Genomic DNA, 19800 nt, shown 5'->3' on the forward strand with positions numbered 1-19800 from the left:
CAAACACTCTCCAGAGGAGGCAGTATACTTTATTACTGATTAGTGCATGAGTCGCAGAGGGTGGTGAGGAGGTGGGGGGAGGAGGGGGGGTCTTCACTCACCGCACACAGCTTGAGCCAACAACCATGAGAACTCAAACCCGGGCCTCTAAGCTGAGGAAAGGCACATTAAGAGGAGACATTTTCCTCTTGTTAGAACAACCAGATATCTGATAGTCCAGCAAAAAGGATGAGGAGCTCAGTGAAGGCTGAGCTTTACAAGCTGTTACATCAGAGGTAATGATGTATCTTGATCTCGTTGAAAAAAGTCAGACATTGAAGCTGAAATGTCAACATGTGAAGAAGTGCTATCTCACGTCCCTGTGCTTGTCTCTCCTCTTTCTCCCCCTGTCAGTTATGCTCCTCGGGACGCGGGTGGCGGCGTGTCAGCCTGCATATTACCATGGCCTTTAATTGGGCTAATTTCCTGTTTCCATGGTCACAGAAAAGCTGTCCGTCTCGCTACATCAGATGTTATAAGAGCAATCCATTGATTTAAGCTCCGAGACATCCACGGTTTACACACACACACACACACACACACACACACACGCACACGCACACACACACACACACCCCTCCATGTGAGCCGAGAACTAAGAAAGCATTGCAAATGCAAACAACTTCAGCTCATCTCAGTCAATTTTGTGCAAAGGAAGCAACGGCGGAAGAGATAAACACCAGTCTGTGTATCAAATGATGGTAGTTCTTGATAAATACGGCGCATTTGTTTCCAGTTGAAGTTTTAATAATATGCTTGGATGGAGCTTTCTTTTGTATGGAGTGCTTTACCTGTCTCCAGATAAAATACATAATAATCAAAGGCATAAAAATAAATACATAAATAGATTTTAGATAAACACGTGTTTGTGAATACATAAAGTAAAACAACTCTGTTAAGTATTTTTATCTATTATCTATCTACTTAGATAATAGGTGAACCAGAATAATTTTTTGCAATGAAATCAGTGCTAATGATTACGTACAAAAGCAAATACACGTAACTTATTTCAAATAAAAGCTTTTTGTTCAAAGTTAGACATAGAGGGGAGAAAATGGGTTTATTTAACATTTCAACATCCATACAACTTTGAGTTTCAAAAGGAGTTTTACATTGTTATTGTTCTGGCAAAAAGAAGACGGCACTAAACACAATTTTACTTGATCTGTCATTGAGATAAAAATCTGTTTCTTCTGGGTTTCTTTGAATATGCAACTTAAGCTTCAAGATGAGAATTCAGATGTAGTTTAACTCTCTTGCAGTTGTATGGTTTGAAAGGTTATGCAGCTGTAGATTACAGTCAAAGTGACATTGTGTTTTTAAAGGTTTATTTAAACTGTTCTTGTTTTATGTTAATCACAACACTTGTTGCTACTTTCATGCTCAGTATGAAGGATTGCTGTAAAGTCAATAGAATAATGCAGTTGTCTGCTGTCACTATATGCTGCAGAAGTGAAACGCTGATAGTCTGTGACTCGTTATCTGCTGCGTTTCTCTAGATAGAAAACTTTTCTAACCAATTTCTCTACAGGAAATAAGGAAGCTGGATATTTGGCTTTTTTCCCCCCTCACATGATTTTGATGGCCAAAAGCGCTAGGCGTGCAGGCCTTCTTTCAAAGTTTTATGGCTCATTCGTATTCCCAAAAGATCTCGTTTCTGGAAAACTGTGCTCAGAGTAGATGTGTCGTAAATGCCTTTGTCTCTCCGAGGCTTTCAGAAAAAAGAATCACAGTCTTCTAAAAATATTCCATTACGCCCTTTTTCTTGCCAGAATTCTTCCATCCTGAACGGAAGTCGGAGTATGAAGTTTATGTTTTGCGGGCCAAGTATAACAGTTTCTGCACCAGTGACGTCGGTTGCTGTCCTAAAGACGAGCTCAGCTGCACATGTTGACCTCTCAGCGGCCCTCAAACAAGTCAAACGCAAACATGCACTCATGTCTGATCTGCTCCACTCTTTCTCATGTGAGATAAGACACAGTTTGGACTCACTGTGGGTTGACTTTAAGCTCAGACAGAGTCATCCTCATCAACTACGATAGATGAAAACAAAAAAATTGGACTGAGGATTTGAAGGAGCGCGGTTAAGTAATAAAGAGAGTCAGCTTCCAACCACAAAAAAATAAATAAAAAATTGCTCCCCTCTCCTCTTGGGATCATTTTCCACCTGGTTAAGCTTCACAATCTACTTTGATATGAGCAGAACGGTAAAATCTGCTCCTCGAAGATGAGGTGTCTAAGATCAAAGCAGACCCAGTGCTGCAGGAGAGCAGTAACTTTCTCAGGCAGCACGGGATGTTCTGTCCTGAAATGAGAAAAAAAAAAAACACAATAAAACATAAAAGCCACAGCCAGTTATAGTAGATGTGTCAAAAAGAAGCACCAGCTCGAGTCTAAACAGGTCCAATGTGTAGCTGAGGTAACCCTCCTGAGGTTTGCAATGCTTCAAATCTGTAATGTTTAGGTCAGCAACAAAGGTCGGAGTGACCTTTCGTTCGCTGACAAGCACTGAAAAGGTCCCAGGCTCTTACCAGCAGATAGCTGACACAGATGTTGATGACGGTGGTGGAAGGAAAGTCAGACATAATTGTAAGAGGGGCTTGTTTAGACTTAAAAGCATTTGGTTTAATGGTCCATTGTTATTCGAGTGTTATGACAGCTCAGACAGAGCAGTAAAAGCTGCAGCTTGCTTCAGGCGATCTCAGTTAAAACGCACACTGTCGATACCACTCACTGTCATCTTACCGACAGCATGTTTCACAACACTTATCTTTTCTCTCACCTCACCTCCCGTCTCCTTGCAGTGGTGTGAGCTGTGTTGCCGACAAGTGTCAGAGTTGACTCTCTCCAGCGCCTCCAGCCATCTGGTCCGCCCTCAAAACGCGGTGAGAACATCAGACATCAGTGAATGACAGCGTTGCCAACAGACCCTTGTGGCTTCAGAAGGATTGCGCATCAACAACCGGCGGCCGCAGAACACCAGACAATCCAATCAGCCCGGGTTTTCATTCTGTAGTTTGTTTTGTTCTCAGAAGTGCTCAAGCTGTTAGTTTTGCGATTCAAAGGCCCCAGTTTCCAACCTCCGAGCTGCAAACCAACATAATTAATACTTCAGCATCAGTGTCTGTTCTTTTCTTCTCTCTTTTCTTCCCTCTCTTATCTCTCTCAGAATAGCTCAACACTTAAAGGTTCACATTCGGGGTGCTTTTTGTTTTCAGGTATGTAAGTAGCACTGGCAGAAAATAAAGTTAACAAACCTTTGAGTCTGGAGATTATGCAGTGGGAAGTCATCCTCGGATTCAGATAAAAACTTAAAAATGATTTAAAGGAAATGTAAGGATTTTTTATAATTAAACTCACAGTGAGTCTGAACAAATGTGAAGAAATTTGAATCTGAAAGTTACCGACTTGTTAGGGTGCCATTATTACTGCCTCCATACAGTCCCTTAATATTTAGCCTGTGGGGGATTACAGAAGTTAGCCAGAAAAGTCCCAACATTTTTATGGCAGTGGGTTTTTCTTTCTTTCTTGAAATTCAGAAGTTTACACAAATTTCCTTAATATTTTGTAGAACTGCCTTTTAAACTGACAACTAGTCAGATAACATAGGGATTAAAACTTTTCACTTCTGCTCACAAACTATCTCCAAAACATTGACTTTGTTGTCCTTAATCCCCTTTGACTAATTTTACAGTATGCTTAGAATCATTGTGTGGATGGAAACCATTTGTGACGAAGCGCTAGCCTCCTGGCTAACATCTTTAGAGGTTACTTCAATACTTACACACATTGCTTCATCTTCATGACACCGTCTACTCTGATGATGTTCTGAGACCTGCAAGCTTCTCCCTATTTTCTCCATATGTAATTGGAGAAGCAATTTTAGCTTCATCAGATCACAAGACACGTCTCCATAACTAACAGTTGTTGTCCCTGATTGCAATCGCTAACTGCAGTCTAGCCTTTTATGTTGCTCTGGGAACAATTGCCGTGTGAGTAGGGCCAACGCCCATGTCTTACAGGACTAATTTCAATTTGGATAATAACACAATCAGCATTTTTACAAGGTCAAGCAAGCAACTCCACATGCTGTTTATACTTGCAATTGCTTAAACAGAAAAAACAGCACATTCAGACATCAGGAAATTTTATTCAGGAGGAGCCTGACTTGTGGAGGTTCAAATTTATCTTCCAGATTTCTTCCCTGTTTTTTTTCTTGTTTCGTCTATTATTAAGATATTAACAACAACAACAAAAAAAAATGCAACCACAAGCGTGCATTCATTCAGAAATGCACACGGTCAGGTCACAATTTAAGTTTTTCTAAATCGTTCAAAGACATAATATCCTTACTGTACCTAAAATTCTGGATTTAAAAGAAGCATTGCTTGAAAAGAGATTCTCCTGCTCCCAATTCCAGCATTTAGCAAATATTGCATGCTGTTTGTGCCATGTTGGTAGACTGAAAAGCAGTACAAAATGTAACAACAGAAAGTAAAGGGTGATTTTAATTTACAAAAACAAGGAGCTTACACAGAGAGGGAGCAGGAAACAAACAGGGACTAGGTTGCATGTAGGTAGGCAGGAATGAATGAAGGAGAGGAGGTTAAATACTTGGGGAGTGATTACTAGATCAATGGACTAATTAACTAACAGGTTGCAGCTGTGATGGAGAAATAAAAGGCAAGCTGAGGGAGCGAGGGAGATGGAAAATGGGAGCAAGGATGAGTTAACATTAGCAGGTGATCAGGAAACATGAATTTAATTGTGACAAAGAATGGCTAAACACTAGAAACAAATAAACACAAATTAACTATACAACAATATTGCGGTTCTCATCTGCAAAGCAATAAGGAAGACACAGAACAGTGTCTTACTTTAGTGAAAGAACAAACAGTTGTTAGCAGAGGACAGCATCTGTCACATGTCTCCATGCAGAAGAAGCAAAGCAACTTATGTAAGACATGAGAGTCACGTCTGCAAAGTCTGCGTTCAAACTACCTGGTTTCCAAATTCTCCGCTAAACAAACAGTAACTGTAGTCTCTACTCATTCTATTACTGCTTTGGGAATTCATTCAGCAATGCGCCACAGCATCAGCATGTAGGTATTGCAGTAGTCTTGTCACTCTATCATCTGAATTGAAGATGTTAGCTGCCAGCACTGATGGTCTGTCTGCCTCAATGCAGGGATGTTATTTTGGAGATGTCTAGAAAAAGCCACATTGGTCTCTTGACTGTGCGTGTACATGCTGCATGTGCACTTCCTGCTGCAAATGACTCATCATCTTCTCGAAGGGGCGAATATTAGCAGGAAAACACTTTGTGGTGTAGTTGTTTCAACAGGTCAGCTCCAAGCTACGCTCAGCTCAGTCATCTCCTGCCCTCTCCAGTCCCAGCACATCATGGTCTTTATTCAATCAGCGCAGTGAGCTGGTAGCCTTGAGTCGACTGTTATTTCCCATTCGTCATAAAAGTTTTAGAATTTCCACAAAAACACATAAAACACTCTCCCGTCACAAGTCGACATAAAATTACATTTCCGGGAGCAAGAGAGACGACTGCAAACTCCTGTGTCTCCACTCCTGATTAAAGTCAGCTTTTAAGATGGCAGACTCAGACAATGGAGGCATGATTTAAAAATATCCTAACATTACAGTAATTGCAGCATCGTTGTATTGGCGTCTAAAGTTTTGTGTAGCTGCTATAGTCAGACATGTCTTCTGACTATCAATTGTAAAAATAAAATTTCCTGAAAATGTCTTATTTAAATTGATTGATATGATTTATCCAACAAACTGATAATGCACAAAGAGATGTATGCCAAAGTATTTTCTGAGTTTCAGTGTTTGTCCTTTTAATTGTTTTAACTAACACCGAGTCCGATTCATTAGCTTTTTCATATTCTTGTCTTATTTTGTCCATTGAAGTATGGAAGAACGTCCAAGTCATTTTAGTTATTTGGGGTAAAGAGGTAAAGGGACTGAACTGGCACCTAAAACAAGAAATTATGTTTTCTTTTTGACAAATGGCGGAGAATTTAGAGATAGGAGCTTTGATTGGTAATACACCCAGTTCTTCCTTTATTAAATTTATTTATACAAGACCAAAAACCATGATAATGTCTAGTTTGACCTATAGTCATAGCTTGGTCTCACATCATTTACAATTACTACCAATAACTACAAATGCACCAAAAGGTTGCTGTACTTAAAATATTTAAATCAAAGAAGTTAAAATGTGCAGTCATGTATTATGAAATTACTATTTTTTTTATCAAACATTTACAGACTGACTTAGCATCTGTCTATATTAGTCATCACGCAGCACTGACAATACACACTTTGTCACTTATTATCCCATTTTACAGAGAATATTTAAACAGATACAGTTTATGACTACAATATATTCATCAATGGAAAGGAACAGGGGAGCCTTCATTTTAAGTACCTAAGTAAATAGGACCCAATGTTTTCCTTAAATTTCACAGTAGTATAAATGCAGATATCATGGATTGTTGATTTATTGGCGGTTTATGTATTGTAATTTCCTTCAACTGGACTTTGACAATTTGCTCTTACTAAGAACGATCTTCCATTGTTTTACCACATGGATAAAAATAGTCCTCCATGTTCTATCTGTAAGAAAGTGTTGCTTCCCAGTGGGAAAAGGATGATTCCTGGATGCCTTGCAGTTTTTTCCCGTGTCAGACTTTCCGTCCTTCAACCTACACCCTTTGGTAGAATTTAAATTCAATGTAGCCCCCCAGGCCTCTTCTTCCCAGTCTATCCTTCATCCTATTGACTGTCTTTCCATCACTGTCCTTGGATAACACTTTCTCCTTCACTTCAAGCCCCGATTTGTTACAAACACAGCCATCAGCCTTCTTTCCCCTCTGTGTTTCTTTACAGTCTTATTTTCCATCTCTCTGAGCTGGAACAGTTTGATTGGGATGCCGAACTTCAGCTTTTTCAGCCTAACTCTGGCTGCGGGCTGTCTATTAGATTGGAGGTTTTTCATCTCACAGTCAAGGAGAAGGCAAAGAAGAAGACTTTCCGCAGTTCCTATGCTGAGCGAGTGATGCCCAGCTCTTCTCGTTTTATCCAGAGCATCATCAAACCCACAGCGAGAGCAACGAGAAGGAGAGGGGAGAAAGAGCTGAGAGCAAGGTCCCAACGGAGGCCATCACTCCCACGCGCTCCACGCAGATGATTCACAGAAAGGCTATCCAGCCTGCCCTCAGCTGCACATTTCTATGAATTTCACCTCTAGCTCTTACATTCAAAGGCAGAGGCTGCAGTGCGACTGTGTGTGAAATCATCTAAACTTACATCACTGGAAGCGCACTGTAAACAGAAAACGAATTCTGTTTAGTGTCAGCCAAAAGACGTGTGTGAGTGTGAAGTGCTGTCTGTGTTGTATTTTTCAGGCAGTAGAGTTTGGCAGAATGACTAAACTCTGATAATTCATGTGAAGTTTGTGATAGATTTGGCTTAATTTGGAAATCTTTTCTCTAATTTATTTTAATTTGCGTGGCTGTCGTGTCCAAACTCAAAGCTCCTGTCATTCTGAAAGAAAAATCACAAATGGATTTCTGGAATATGATGGGTAGAACTTCAATGTCAGGCGATTGCATTGTTGTGTTTCACAAAACATTGTTAAACCATTTATTTCCAACCTGCTGCTGAAACTGCAGTGCTTTGCAGTTCTAATGCCTTTCCATCTAAATCAGCATGAGCCTTTTGAGCAAATGTTGAGTACTTTTTTTTTGTTGGGTTAGAAAATAGAGACTTTTTTGTTTACCTACCAATATTATCTCCCTATATATACATAACTGGGCGTTTACTTTTCATATTTTTGTTGCAGGCTTATCTATCTTGCTCTGTTTTTGTTTAGTCCAGGGGTCTGCGAGTGGAAGTGCAAGTGGCTCTTAATAACTTTGTCTGCAGATGAGAACAAAAACAACAAATACTTTTAAATATAGATATAAAAACAAATCCAGCTTTTAGCAAATTTACAGCTTTTTCTTTGAATAATTGAATTGTACCAATAACATTCTTATACCTAATTATCTTGTCATTACGTTGAAAACAATGTGCTTTTCTTTGCCAATATCAACATCCCCTGAAAGTGTTTTTTTGTATATTAAAACCCAAAAATAGAAATAAAATGGAGGTTCTTTGAAAATAAATTTCTTACAGTTCAATTTTTCATCAAAATTTTTTTTTTAATTCCAGCTAAATAAAATGAGTTTTATTTAGCTGGACTGGAGGCATAAATGGCTCTTTGAATGGTAAAGGTTGCAGACTCCTATTTTAGTCAGAATCACTGTTAAATGCATTTTGGTAAAGTGAAAAGGAAATAGGATTTGCTCATTTCTTGGCTCCTCACTATTATCTGTGCAAGTGCAAGCTCTTGAAGCTGTAACTATGTCTTAAAATCATATTGGATCATCAGCAGGATATAATCACAAATACCACTACGTTCTGGCTCCCATTGCTGCTTTTCTTCTCCACTGCTGTTTTTCTCCTTTAGCTGCTTTGTAACACCTTTTCTGGGGGGAAACTAATGCCTGCAAACCAAACAGTTTATTTTAAAGCCAGTTCACTAAAAACTGGTCACATTAATGGACCCAAGAATGACTGACCCTCCCTTCTTTAGCCCACTGCAGAGGGATCAGCCTTTCTTATCCTATTTAATTCAGTCAGGCCAGAGTGGAGGTTTTTGCAAGTAATACTTGGCAGAGTTCACTGAAACAATTTATTTCCCACTAACGCAGACAAACTCTACAAGCTGTAAACATACTATCAGCGTTGTCCTCATTCAGAGAAAGACTGCAGGAGGAAATGCATTCTGAATTTCGCTACAGTGATGTTGTAATGAGCCTTTGGCTGAGCGCAACTCGTCTGTCGTTTGTCAAAGCCTCCACCCATAAAGGTCAAAGAAATATTTCTGAGTAAGCAAGGGAATGCTGACTTTTTAAGCGCCTCAAATGGATTCCACTTGCGGGTGTCTGCCTAACTGAATAATGGCTCTTAGGAGGGTATAGACCATTGACTCGACCATTAAATGTATGGAGGTAGAAAAAATGTAAGGGGCTTTGAAAAATGGTTCTCGTGCAGGACAGTGTGAGGCTGTGCTAGCAGGATGTTTCCATCTAGTGTTCACATGCTGTAACTGAGAATCACAAAAACACCAGACCGTAAACATTTCCCAAAGGACTTCAGAGTACTTTACTTGGGGGATTTCTTTTTGTCTTACATCAACAATGTGACTCAGTATCACCTTTCACCTTCATATGACTTCATTGTTCCAGTATTTGCAAAGTGGGGTTGTGCAACTGCAGGGCCTGGCAAAAGCATTCATATCCATTAAACTTTTCACATTTTCCCATCTTTCAAAAAGAAACCTAAATAGAGAGTAATAGCATTTTGGGATACACTTATAAAGCGGTGCATTACTATAAAGTGAAATGAAAAGGATATAAAATATGTATATATGTTTATACAAATAAAAACATTTATTCTTTTTTTTTTTTCATCCAGCCCTTGTACTCTGATACTGCTAAATACAATCCAGTTACCAACGTTACAGTCCATACATAGGATTACTAACATTGAATGCCACCATCAAAGATAATGGTGTCATTATCACACTGAAGGGACGCTCTCGTTGAGCTTTAACAGAGAAGCTGGTCAGAGTTGACAGAACAATGAATGATGTTAAATAAACAGAAAACCCAGAAGAAAACCTGTCAGAGGCTGGAAAAGAATTGAGAGTAAAAATATAAAACGATGCCACACAGGCAGAGCTACAGTGGAGTGGTTTAGAGCAAAGCATGTTTGAGTGTGGGAATGACGCAGTTAAAGTCCAGACTTCAATTTGATTACAAATCCTGCGCAAGAATTGAAAATCGCTGTCCATTCAATCCAACTGAGCTTGAGATATTTTGCAGAGAAGAATGTGCAGAAATTTTAGTCTCTCTTGCAAATCTCTTAGAAATATGCTTCAAAAGACTTCCTGCTAAGTTCATATATGTGTAGGCTGAACCTTTTAGAATTTTCATTCTGAAAAGAGAGACGGAGAAAAAAAACTTGCATCATTATCTGTCCACTTTACCCTGTGTTCACATAAAACCTCAATAAAAGACTGAGGTCTTGGGGTAATTTCACAAAATCTGAACAAGTTGAAAAGCATGGTATCTTTGTTTCTTTCTAATTCAAATATAATATATTGTAATTTCTTTATGAAGTAGTACGTTAGTGTAAGACGCATACTCTAAGGACTTAAAACGTAAAACAATTTAAAAACAAAGCCAAGAACAAATTAATACATGACATGTGCTCTGTTGCATTGCTTTTGTCCTTAGCTGCACCACAAGAGATAAATAAGGAAGAAAGGCGTAACACAGGAGAAAGCAAAGTGAGAAAGACGTCAGACAACCTCCTTTGTTCCTCTGCGTCCCTTTTCATCTGTTGATCTTCATTATTCCTCTCCATTGTCCAAATCTGGGAACTATTTATTACAGCAGCACACACTTTTCACAATTCTTTTTAGGGGCTGGAAACAACACCACCCTCGCAGCTTCCTCAAAAACCTCCCTAATGTTTTCCTGCTGCAGAGCAGAACACTCCATGTATTTAACGGCCCCGATCTGCTTGGCCAGGATGTCCCCCTGCTGATGGGTGGTGGGCGCCAAACCCTGCTCCTTTAACTTCTTCACCGTTTCTTCATCACCTCTCAGGTCTGACTTGGTGCCCAGCAGTAGGATTGGCACTTTGGGGCATTGCTGAGACACTTCGGGTTTCCACTTGAGCCTGACGTTAGCGTAAGAGGAAGGGCTGCCAATAGAGAAGCAGACTACGAAAACATCTGCCTGAGCATAGGCGAGGGCACGCAGCTGCTCATATCCCTCACGGCCTGCTGTGTCCCACAGAGTGAGGGTCACCGTGTGCCCATCAACACTTATGTCACCAGTGTAATTGTCAAACAGTGCAGAAAGGTGTTTTTCTTTAAAAGCACTGGTCGTGTAAGTGACGAGGAGAAAGGTTTTACCCACTTCCCCATCACCCACCATCACACACTTTATGGTCTGCATTCTCCTTACTGGGACTGCAGTGCCTAACAACAAAAAGGCAAAATGATAAACAATAAGTAGCAGCACTTACCAATCATAGCTCTACATATTTACTTAACAAATTATCAATAAACTAGCACACTTAATATACAATCTTAGTTAAAGTTAATTGACTTCAAATCACACTTTCTACTGTTTCCTTCTCAATAACACATTTAAAAGCTTATGCCTAAAAGCTCCATATCTGATCCAACAACACTTAGACATTATTGTCAACATGCTATTCTTCTACAAAAAGTCTAAAATACAAACATTGTTATTAGCAGTAAAATTTAGAAGGATTTCTTTGACTTACCAGCTGTTGACTCTCAACCCTTGTCGCTTGATAATTCCAGCTTTATTAGGACAGCTGTCCATTATGTATTGGCAACGAGCAGAATGTAATGCAAGAAGCTACTTGCAAGCGGTGTCCTAATCCCAGAAGTTCCCCCTCAACGCAACCAAGATGTGTTGAAATCACTTTTCTAAATAGCAATACTACACTATCAACGCTAGGGGCGTCAGTGTCCTCCTAAATCTCAGAACAAAAATCTCAAAGACTTTCTACAAATTGTTAAATTAACTCAGCATTATGGAAAATAATATTTCTCTTGACAACACACTTATATATACACATTAAAATGACTGTTATACATGATTGTATTTAAATGTTTTTCAATGTAATTATGTTGTTCTTATAAAACAGAAATATATATATTTTTTTACATTTCTAAAGCTGCCAATAGTCTGCTGTTGTCTGTGAAACTTTTACACACAAAATTCATCCTGCCTTGTATCAACCATGCAGGCAAGTGGTGGTGAAATGGTGCATCGAAAATGTTCTTTTCACATTCTGGGCCCCTAACTAAGGATTGCAAAAACACTACAGCCTGTCTAACCATTCCTTTGTGACTATGTAAACTATACTGTAAACATATTCTGATAGCTACTTATAGCAGGATAATGCACAAAGCTTAAATAACAGAAAACTATTTTCTTAAACATGACAATGAGCTCACTGTACTCCAATGGCCGCCACAGTCATGAGATCCAAAGACAATATAGCACCTTGTAGTTGAATGAGCGAATCACTTCATGGATATGCAGACAACAAATCTGCTGCAGCTGCATGGTGCTGTTGTCATCTAAACATGGACCAAAACCACGTCTCTGGCACCAGTATATGCCATAAAGAACTAATGCAGCTCTGAAAGCAAAACAGGGTCCAACTTGGCAAGACTTTTTCTCTTCATTGTTTTTAGACAGGCTCCCCAGTATGAACCTGAGACTACTACTTGTAAGATTTTTTCTTAACAAGTAGGAGACACAGCCTGACTTCTGGCTGTGCAGGGAGGCCCTGGATGTGCTGCTTGACCCTCTTCTCTAGGAACAAAAACTGCGGAACAAAGGACTTTATGTTTCTGTTCTCTGGCTGACAAAAAGCACATTTTGTCCCCTAGTGCTGGAGAATCTGTGAGAGAGACACGTCTTCCCCGCAGGCTAATTTTCTTTTGAACTGTGCAGAAAAGTATTGTTCGTGTGAAGTTTCATTGGGATAAAAACTTGGAGGACTGAAGAAGAGGACAGAGCAGAACTAAGTTCGATAGAACCCTAATTCTCCTCTGCTTTAGGTTAAAAGAGTAATGCTGTACACAAACCTAAACATGAAAAAGGATGTTAGACATGTTATACGTGTCAAAATAAGCTCAAAGAAACAGAGCGCGATTGCCATAGAGATAAAGCCATATCGTATATTAATTATTTTCCTGTCAAGTAGATATTACAACTTTAAAAATCTTTGCAAATCTTATTTGTAAATCAAAATGAAAGAGAAGAAGAGTTTCTGTTTCTTTGAGTACATCGAAGGCCACAAGATTTAAAGTTAGAGTGAAGTGAAGGTAAAAACCTTGGTTGAGCAATATTCTCTAAGCTTACTCTAATATATAATTATTCACACAGATGCATTCTACGCTTATTCACAATCTTCTCCAGGGTTCTGCTGTGAAGCCTTGGATTTAACACAAACATATTTTAATGATTCATTGTAAAACTGAGGAGTTGCTGTACAAAAATGACCTTGCCTCCTGATGCTACATCATTAAAAACATTCGGCTTGCATGTCACACGAGAATCTGAAAGCTAATTTAAGGTAGAGGGAAGTGAGACAAAACCAAGGCCAGAAGTAAGCCGTTGACTCATGCAGATGACAATCTGCCCAGCACTGTTATTAAAGCCAATATCACGTAATTAAAATGAGTTATGCACACACACAGAAATTCTTGCTTATGTGAGACATTTTATGATTAATATGATCCCAGTTATGGGGGCTGATTGATGTCAAGCTGTTGCCAATAACAGTAAGGCTCCAAGGTCTGGGTGAGATGTGAGAGATGAGCGTCATTGTGTGAATCTGCAGAAATCAGAGCTTTTAGGATTAACACTTGAAAGTAAGTTCAAAGTACTTTTAATAAGAGTGATTCCTTTCCATTATCACAAGTTGATGGGTTTTTGCTCCTTCAGGTCTAGCTTTTTATTTTCCTTTAAAAGCAAGAGGATCACAGGAGCAAACCTTTTTTTTTTTTGTTGTTCTTTGGTGGATTTTCTTTGGTTAGTACCTCATAGTCGATTTCATTCAGACACTCACACAGATCCATCATTTGGTTGGATATTCTCTCACAATCTGGATTTTATGTGAGTGACCAAAACCATGTTCTTTATCTTCAGATAAAAACAATCACACTTATTTGACGTGTGAGCATCATCACAGCATCCAAAGAAAGGATTGTAAAGCATTGCCCTGAAGCACAAATCCATTTATTGAAGAGTTCCTTCACCTAAAGTAGAAACACAAGGACTCACCATGTCAATTAAAGTGGCAGGACAGGTATTACTCAGCACATTCAATTGGCAGAACAACAGATAGTAAGTGCACATAACTCTCCTGCAGCTGTCTCCAGTTTGACTATCAGTGATGTGTTAATCTACTTTTACTCAGACAGCTACTCTGGGTCTAGCTCTCTCTTAGCTACGGCTCTGTTCTTTGTGGTTTCAAGTTTCTGTAGCTCATATGACAGCGGTGCGGTTAGCACAGTAAGGAAGGGAACTAGAATGAGTCTCATCCTGCATGGGGAAGGGAATGTTATGTTATGTTCCATCCATGTTATATTGCTTTCTTATTTAGCAGTATAAACATTTGGTTATGTAGTGGAATGTCAAGGTTTGGTCTTTAAGTCCTGCTGACGTGACAGGTGGCACTTAACGAGCACTGCTGATCTTTTTAATACTAAAAACATGATCCCATTGGGACTCATGCACAACAGGTATGAAGCATAACTTGTTTGACAACTTCACACAAAAGGAAGATCAGCAGAGAAAGTTTTTTTTTTTTTGAACAAATATTTGCACGGGAGCTTTCAAGCAGAAAACCTTTAACACTGCCTAAAAGTGGACGCCTTAGCCAATCTTATTGTAATCTGTCTACCTTTGTCGATTGCACTGAGTGTCAGTTCTTTGCATTTTACCATTTTAATAACACAAACCTCAATATATTGTATTGGACTTTGATGCGACAAACCAACACAAAACAGAACTCCTTAATGGAGAGCGTCTGTGAACAGATGTTTTGTTTTGTTTTTTTTTTCCATCTTGCCACAGGTTCTCAGTTGGATTTAGGTTTGAAATTTGACCAGCCTCTCTAATACACCAATATGCTTTGATCTATTGTATTTTTAGTTATTATCCTGCTGGGAGTTGAACCTCTGCCCCAAACTGAATCATTCTTTCACAGCTCTGGCCCCAGCCTGTGACATGTTTGCTTTCAGGATTTCCCTGTTTTAAGCTCAGTTCATCTTCACATCAACCTTATCCCTGCCGAAGAAGAACATCCCCACAACATGACGCTGCCGCCACCTCTCATCTCATCACCTCTTTCATCGTCGTAATTAAGTGTTACCTGTGTTAATCTACACCATAAAATCCTAATAAAACACTTTAATGTGTGTGAGTAAAAGGTGGAACTGTTTCAGGTGTGTCAATGGGAACTGCAGCTATGATGCTGCTCAGCAAAGCAGTGGACGTTTCCACAATTCGTACTTTACCGACTTCTCTAAACAATGCATTTCCCACTAAAACAAGACAATGACACAAAATGTACAAGCTGTAAACATGCTGTCGGCGCTGCTTTCGCTGTGCAGCTTTCAGAGACAGACCGCAAGAGGAAATGCGTTCTGAATATCGCGACGGTGATGTTGTAATGAGCCCTTGACTGAGTTCAACACATCTGTCATCTGTCAGAGCCACCACCCCCGAAAAGGTCAAAGAAACATTTCCATGTAAACTGCGGCAGGCTGACTTTTTAAGCCCCTTTGATTGTTTTTTTTCTATATGCGTGAATGTGGATATTAGATGGAAATTTGCTTTAAAATGTACATAAAATCACACAAAAAATGTACTCGGTATTATCTTAACTTTGGCCCGAGACTGTTTCCATCTTGTGTTCAGACGTGGTAACTGAAACCATAAATATAACATGAACATACTGTATATGCGTACTATAGGAACATAATGTGGTTTAAAGAGCTAAAAATATGGATAGCTGTGCGTCATTGTGACTAAGCCTTACTCTGCGCCTCAGCAGGAGAAGCCTACTCTATTATTTCCTCACTGCTATCAGTAAGAGGAAAGTTAGCTGTACTTGACAATAGGCAAGGAACAGAGAGAGGAAGGAGGATTCAAAAACAAAGAAAGCTTGCTGGTTTTAGGCACCATTTTATTGGGCATAATTTAAAATCATCTCACTGTTAGTTCATTTATACAAATATGTTTTTGTTATTTATAAAACAATTACAGATCTCTACAAATCAAGTTCCCAGTGTAAAAGCGTAGTACCACGCACACGGCAGCATATTGCTCCAGGACACAGATACAGACAGCCCACAGGTGTATGTTCCACTTTAACAGCACTATACGAGTAAATTGGGGACATGATTAAAGAAAAAAAACAAGGTTTTCCACAGATAGCAGTTTAAAATATTGTGCACACACACACAGCCCTTGTCAGACCTTTATGGGAAGAAATTTCATGCGTCTTTTAGTAGATCTAAAAACGCATCCATATTGTCACACAAAACCTCATGCTTTTATTGCTCTTCATTTATTCTAGTCTCTGCACAAGCCACAATCGAGGTTAAAGTATTGAATACCCCAGATGGCAGTGTAAATAAAAATAAGCATAAGGCTTGCTATTATTGCTGCTAGTTGTAAGCACAAAGAGTTATAAAAATACTTTAGAAAAATATATAAAAATCTTCTAATGTGATGCAGAAACACAGACGCAGTTCTCGTTAACTATGAGCACAAGTTGCACTTGCGCTTTGCCCTCACTGCATCATGCGAGGCAAGGATGTAAACCACAATCTGTTAAGAGTTGAGAACCCCGTTTCACAAATGCACACAAGTCTTGCTGTGCATGAAGACAGTTTAGCACCTGTCTTACAAAAAAAAAAAAAAAAAAGCTGCAAGGAGACAGTCATTACTGGAGGGAACTGAGGCACAAAGATGCTTACAAAAATAAAACTGAGATTTTTGGGTTTGTGCCAAAACTTTTCTGGTAGTACTTTTAGCAGTAAAATGTGAGCCTTTGGGCTAGACAAAGATTTAATAGTCTTTGGTTTAGATAAGGCACCCAATCAACATTGTACAGTGGGGTTACAAAGCTACAATTTATGATGAACGTTAAACCATAAAATACAGGATAACATGAATATCACCTGATGTGAACCAGTGAGACTTATTATGGAGTTACATGTTACAATGAGTGGATTATACAGTGGTCGTTCTCCATTGACCCTAGACAATCGTGGTTGAAAAGGGAAGCATTATGGTGCTCTAGTTTATCATATGTGATTAAAAATAGCGCACAGACAGTTTACTGATCAAATAAACATGAGCTATTACAAGAAAAAATATATTCAACTTTGGCATTAACCGCAAATGTAAGTTAAAAACATTTCAGGATTAAGAAAAAAATCATTTACAGAGTAAATTCACAACTAATACACTCTCCTTAACCTCACCTCATGAAAGAGGAACTCTTAAGTATGTTTCTAATGGTACTCAAAGTAAGCCTGAGAAATTCAGATGTAAGACAGAGGAAAGCTAACTGCAGTCTGGCTTCCTGACTATGTTGACTTGAGGAATCCTGCACCAGAATGTAATCATTTGGTAAAATTACGACATTCGCTCCTCTATTAGGAAAGCGGGCAGCTCTTTATGGGTCCAGCTTATCTGCAAAGAGCCATTAGCTCTGACTCGCAGGAAAGCAAGAGAGCACAGCAAGAGGCGGGAAGTGCAACTTGCTAGACAACTCTGACGTACGAGAATGAGCTGAAGAGGAACTGCTGAGATTTGAACCATTAATATGTGCATTTGGCTAAGAGGCGACGGCATTTGTCCAGGAGTCATAACACCTTGTCTGGATTCAAGCCAACTCAAATTAAACACTTCAAGATTCAAGATCAGGTTGTTGACCTCAAACTTGGCAGTTCATTATACATCAATGGGCAACTCAAAGATCTTGATGGCAACTGTGCTTGAGACTCAATGAGATGCAGCTTAGGTGAGAATATGAGGTAGTCACTAGTTCTCCACCTGAACAAACGCAGATCTGCTTCCTCCAGTCAAACAGGGAATGGTTAGTTGATTAGGAAGTTTCCGCTCATGGTAACCATGATAATCATTTTTTTTTAAAGCACAGAATCTATGAATCTAGAAGGTGTAAAATTAAAAGGTGTAGATAAAAAGTTACAATTATAAGGTCTGTTGCCTTCATTTTGAAACAGTCACTTTGGGGATGCAGGCAACTCGGTGAGGTCCTCCAGGAGATGAGTAAGGAAAATTGACAGAGGTGGATTGGGAGCAACTAGATGGCATCCTTTGTTCTACAGAGTCTCTTTTGCATCCGTGGATCTCCATCATCCCAAAGTCCAAATCTGGGAACCATTCATTACAACAGAACGCACTTTTTGTGATTCTTCTTCGTGACTGGGTACAAAACTGCTCTCACAGCTTCTGCAAACACCTCCTTGACATTATCTTGCTTCAGCGCAGAGCACTCCATGTACTTGACCGCTCCGATCTGCTTGGCCAAAGCGTTGCCCTGCTGGTTGGTGGTAGGGGCCAGACCCTGCTCCTTTAACTTCTTCACAGTTTCGTCGTCGCCTCTTAGGTCTTTCTTGGTGCCCACCAGCAAGATGGGAACGTTTGGGCAGTGGTGGGACACTTCAGGATGCCACTTGTGCCTGACGTTTGCGTGGGAGGAAGGGCTGCCGATGGAGAAGCAGATTATAAAAACGTTGGTCTGTGGATAGGAGAGAGTACGCAGACGATCGTACTCCTCCTGGCCCGCCGTGTCCCACAGGTTGAGGCTGACATTGCGGCCATCCACACTCATCTGAGCGCTGTAATTGTCAAACACTGTGGGAATGTATTCTTCTGGGAAGGCATTGGTGGTATAAGAGATAAGTAGGCACGTTTTACCCACTGCCCCATCACCCACTACCACACACTTAATGGTCTGCATCCTGCCAAAGACCACTGGGGCTGTAGCACCTAGCAAAAGAAAGAAAGTAAACACCTAAACATTTACAGATTACAACACTAAAAAGTTACAATGTTGATACATCTCTTCGTCAAAACATGATGATATTACGGTGTCAAAAGAGAATAAAAACGACACATTTAGCAGTTTGGAAGCTTGTGACAATACATGCCAGAAAATAAGTAGTTTTACACTGAGCTTAGCAGCTGAGCTAACTGCAGCTACCGTTAGCTTTTTGGCGTAGCTTTAATTACCGTTAACCAAACAGAAGTGCCTTATTTCTAGATGTTTAATATCTAATCCAGTCGAGAAAACTGTACTTAATCAGTCGGTAAAAAAAGGAATCGGCAGCTACACGCACCTTTTCCTACTTCTTAATATTTTACCATATTCATTTATAACACTAGGCGTTCCCCCTGTGACTAAAATCAAGCTAAGGAACTAGCTCGTTTGTTGCTAACGGACGAGCTAATTAGCAAACAAGCTGAGCATTAATTTCAAAACACTTTATAAAAGGCTGATTTCTGCGCGCTTACTTGTCTAACAGTTACCCAAAAATATATTTTATTCTAATCTGTGCCTCAAACGTAATCATTTGCTGTGAAAAGTGAAATATGGATAAGTTTGTGACTTACCGCCACTTAGCTTTCGATCTTTTCTTGCCTGGTATAGTCAATCACAGCCGCATCCGGGGAGTTGCCCATTACGTAAACTCGACGTAGGTAGCGTAGGCTGGTAAATGTAGTTTCACTTTCGTGATAGCTGTTTGCTTCCTCCAGATGGCGACGTTAGACTTTTTTTTAATTTTTTTTATTTTGATCGATTTTCAAACTCGTTTTATTCAAGCTTTAGGGGTTGTGAAATCCATCGAAATGCTTAAAATATGAAACACATAAATCTGAAACTTCAGTTTCCTACACATGTTCACATAGAATATTGTTTTGGTATATGCTTATTTATGTAAGAAAATATAATTTATCAATGAGTAAAAAGGTATAAAACAACTTTATTTACAGACTGTGCAAATGTTAAAACTATTCTTTTTATGCT

At 39.4% G+C, this 19800-nt stretch overlaps 2 protein-coding genes and 1 long non-coding RNA gene across 4 annotated transcripts; all 3 read right to left on the reverse strand.

The window, feature by feature from the left end:
- Positions 1 to 764: 764 nt before the first annotated feature.
- On the reverse strand, positions 765 to 3352 carry LOC114138786 (uncharacterized). 2 transcript variants are annotated; one of them, XR_003594300.1, is made up of 3 exons: positions 3297 to 3352; positions 2827 to 3126; positions 765 to 2344 (listed from the first exon to the last, which is right to left on the reverse strand). It is a non-coding gene; the product is annotated as an uncharacterized LOC114138786 (long non-coding RNA). The 2 variants fall into 2 exon arrangements; XR_003594299.1 differs by having other exon boundaries at positions 2822 to 3126.
- Positions 3353 to 9240: 5888 nt separating this feature from the next.
- On the reverse strand, positions 9241 to 11629 carry LOC114138662 (rho-related GTP-binding protein RhoG-like). The gene is made up of 2 exons (XM_028008044.1): positions 11470 to 11629; positions 9241 to 11158 (listed from the first exon to the last, which is right to left on the reverse strand). The coding sequence occupies exon 2, from the start codon at positions 11133 to 11135 to the stop codon at positions 10560 to 10562; it is 576 nt and encodes a 191-aa protein (XP_027863845.1). The 5' UTR covers positions 11136 to 11158; positions 11470 to 11629; the 3' UTR covers positions 9241 to 10559.
- Positions 11630 to 15903: 4274 nt separating this feature from the next.
- Positions 15904 to 19471, reverse strand: LOC114139329 (rho-related GTP-binding protein RhoG-like). Its single transcript, XM_028009213.1, has 2 exons — positions 19386 to 19471; positions 15904 to 18761 (listed from the first exon to the last, which is right to left on the reverse strand). Exon 2 carries the CDS (start codon positions 18730 to 18732, stop codon positions 18157 to 18159), a length of 576 nt encoding a protein of 191 aa, XP_027865014.1. The 5' UTR covers positions 18733 to 18761; positions 19386 to 19471; the 3' UTR covers positions 15904 to 18156.
- Positions 19472 to 19800: the final 329 nt, after the last annotated feature.

This window comes from Xiphophorus couchianus, chromosome 23, assembly GCF_001444195.1.
Source record: "Xiphophorus couchianus chromosome 23, X_couchianus-1.0, whole genome shotgun sequence".
Classification (NCBI taxonomy): domain Eukaryota; kingdom Metazoa; phylum Chordata; class Actinopteri; order Cyprinodontiformes; family Poeciliidae; genus Xiphophorus; species Xiphophorus couchianus.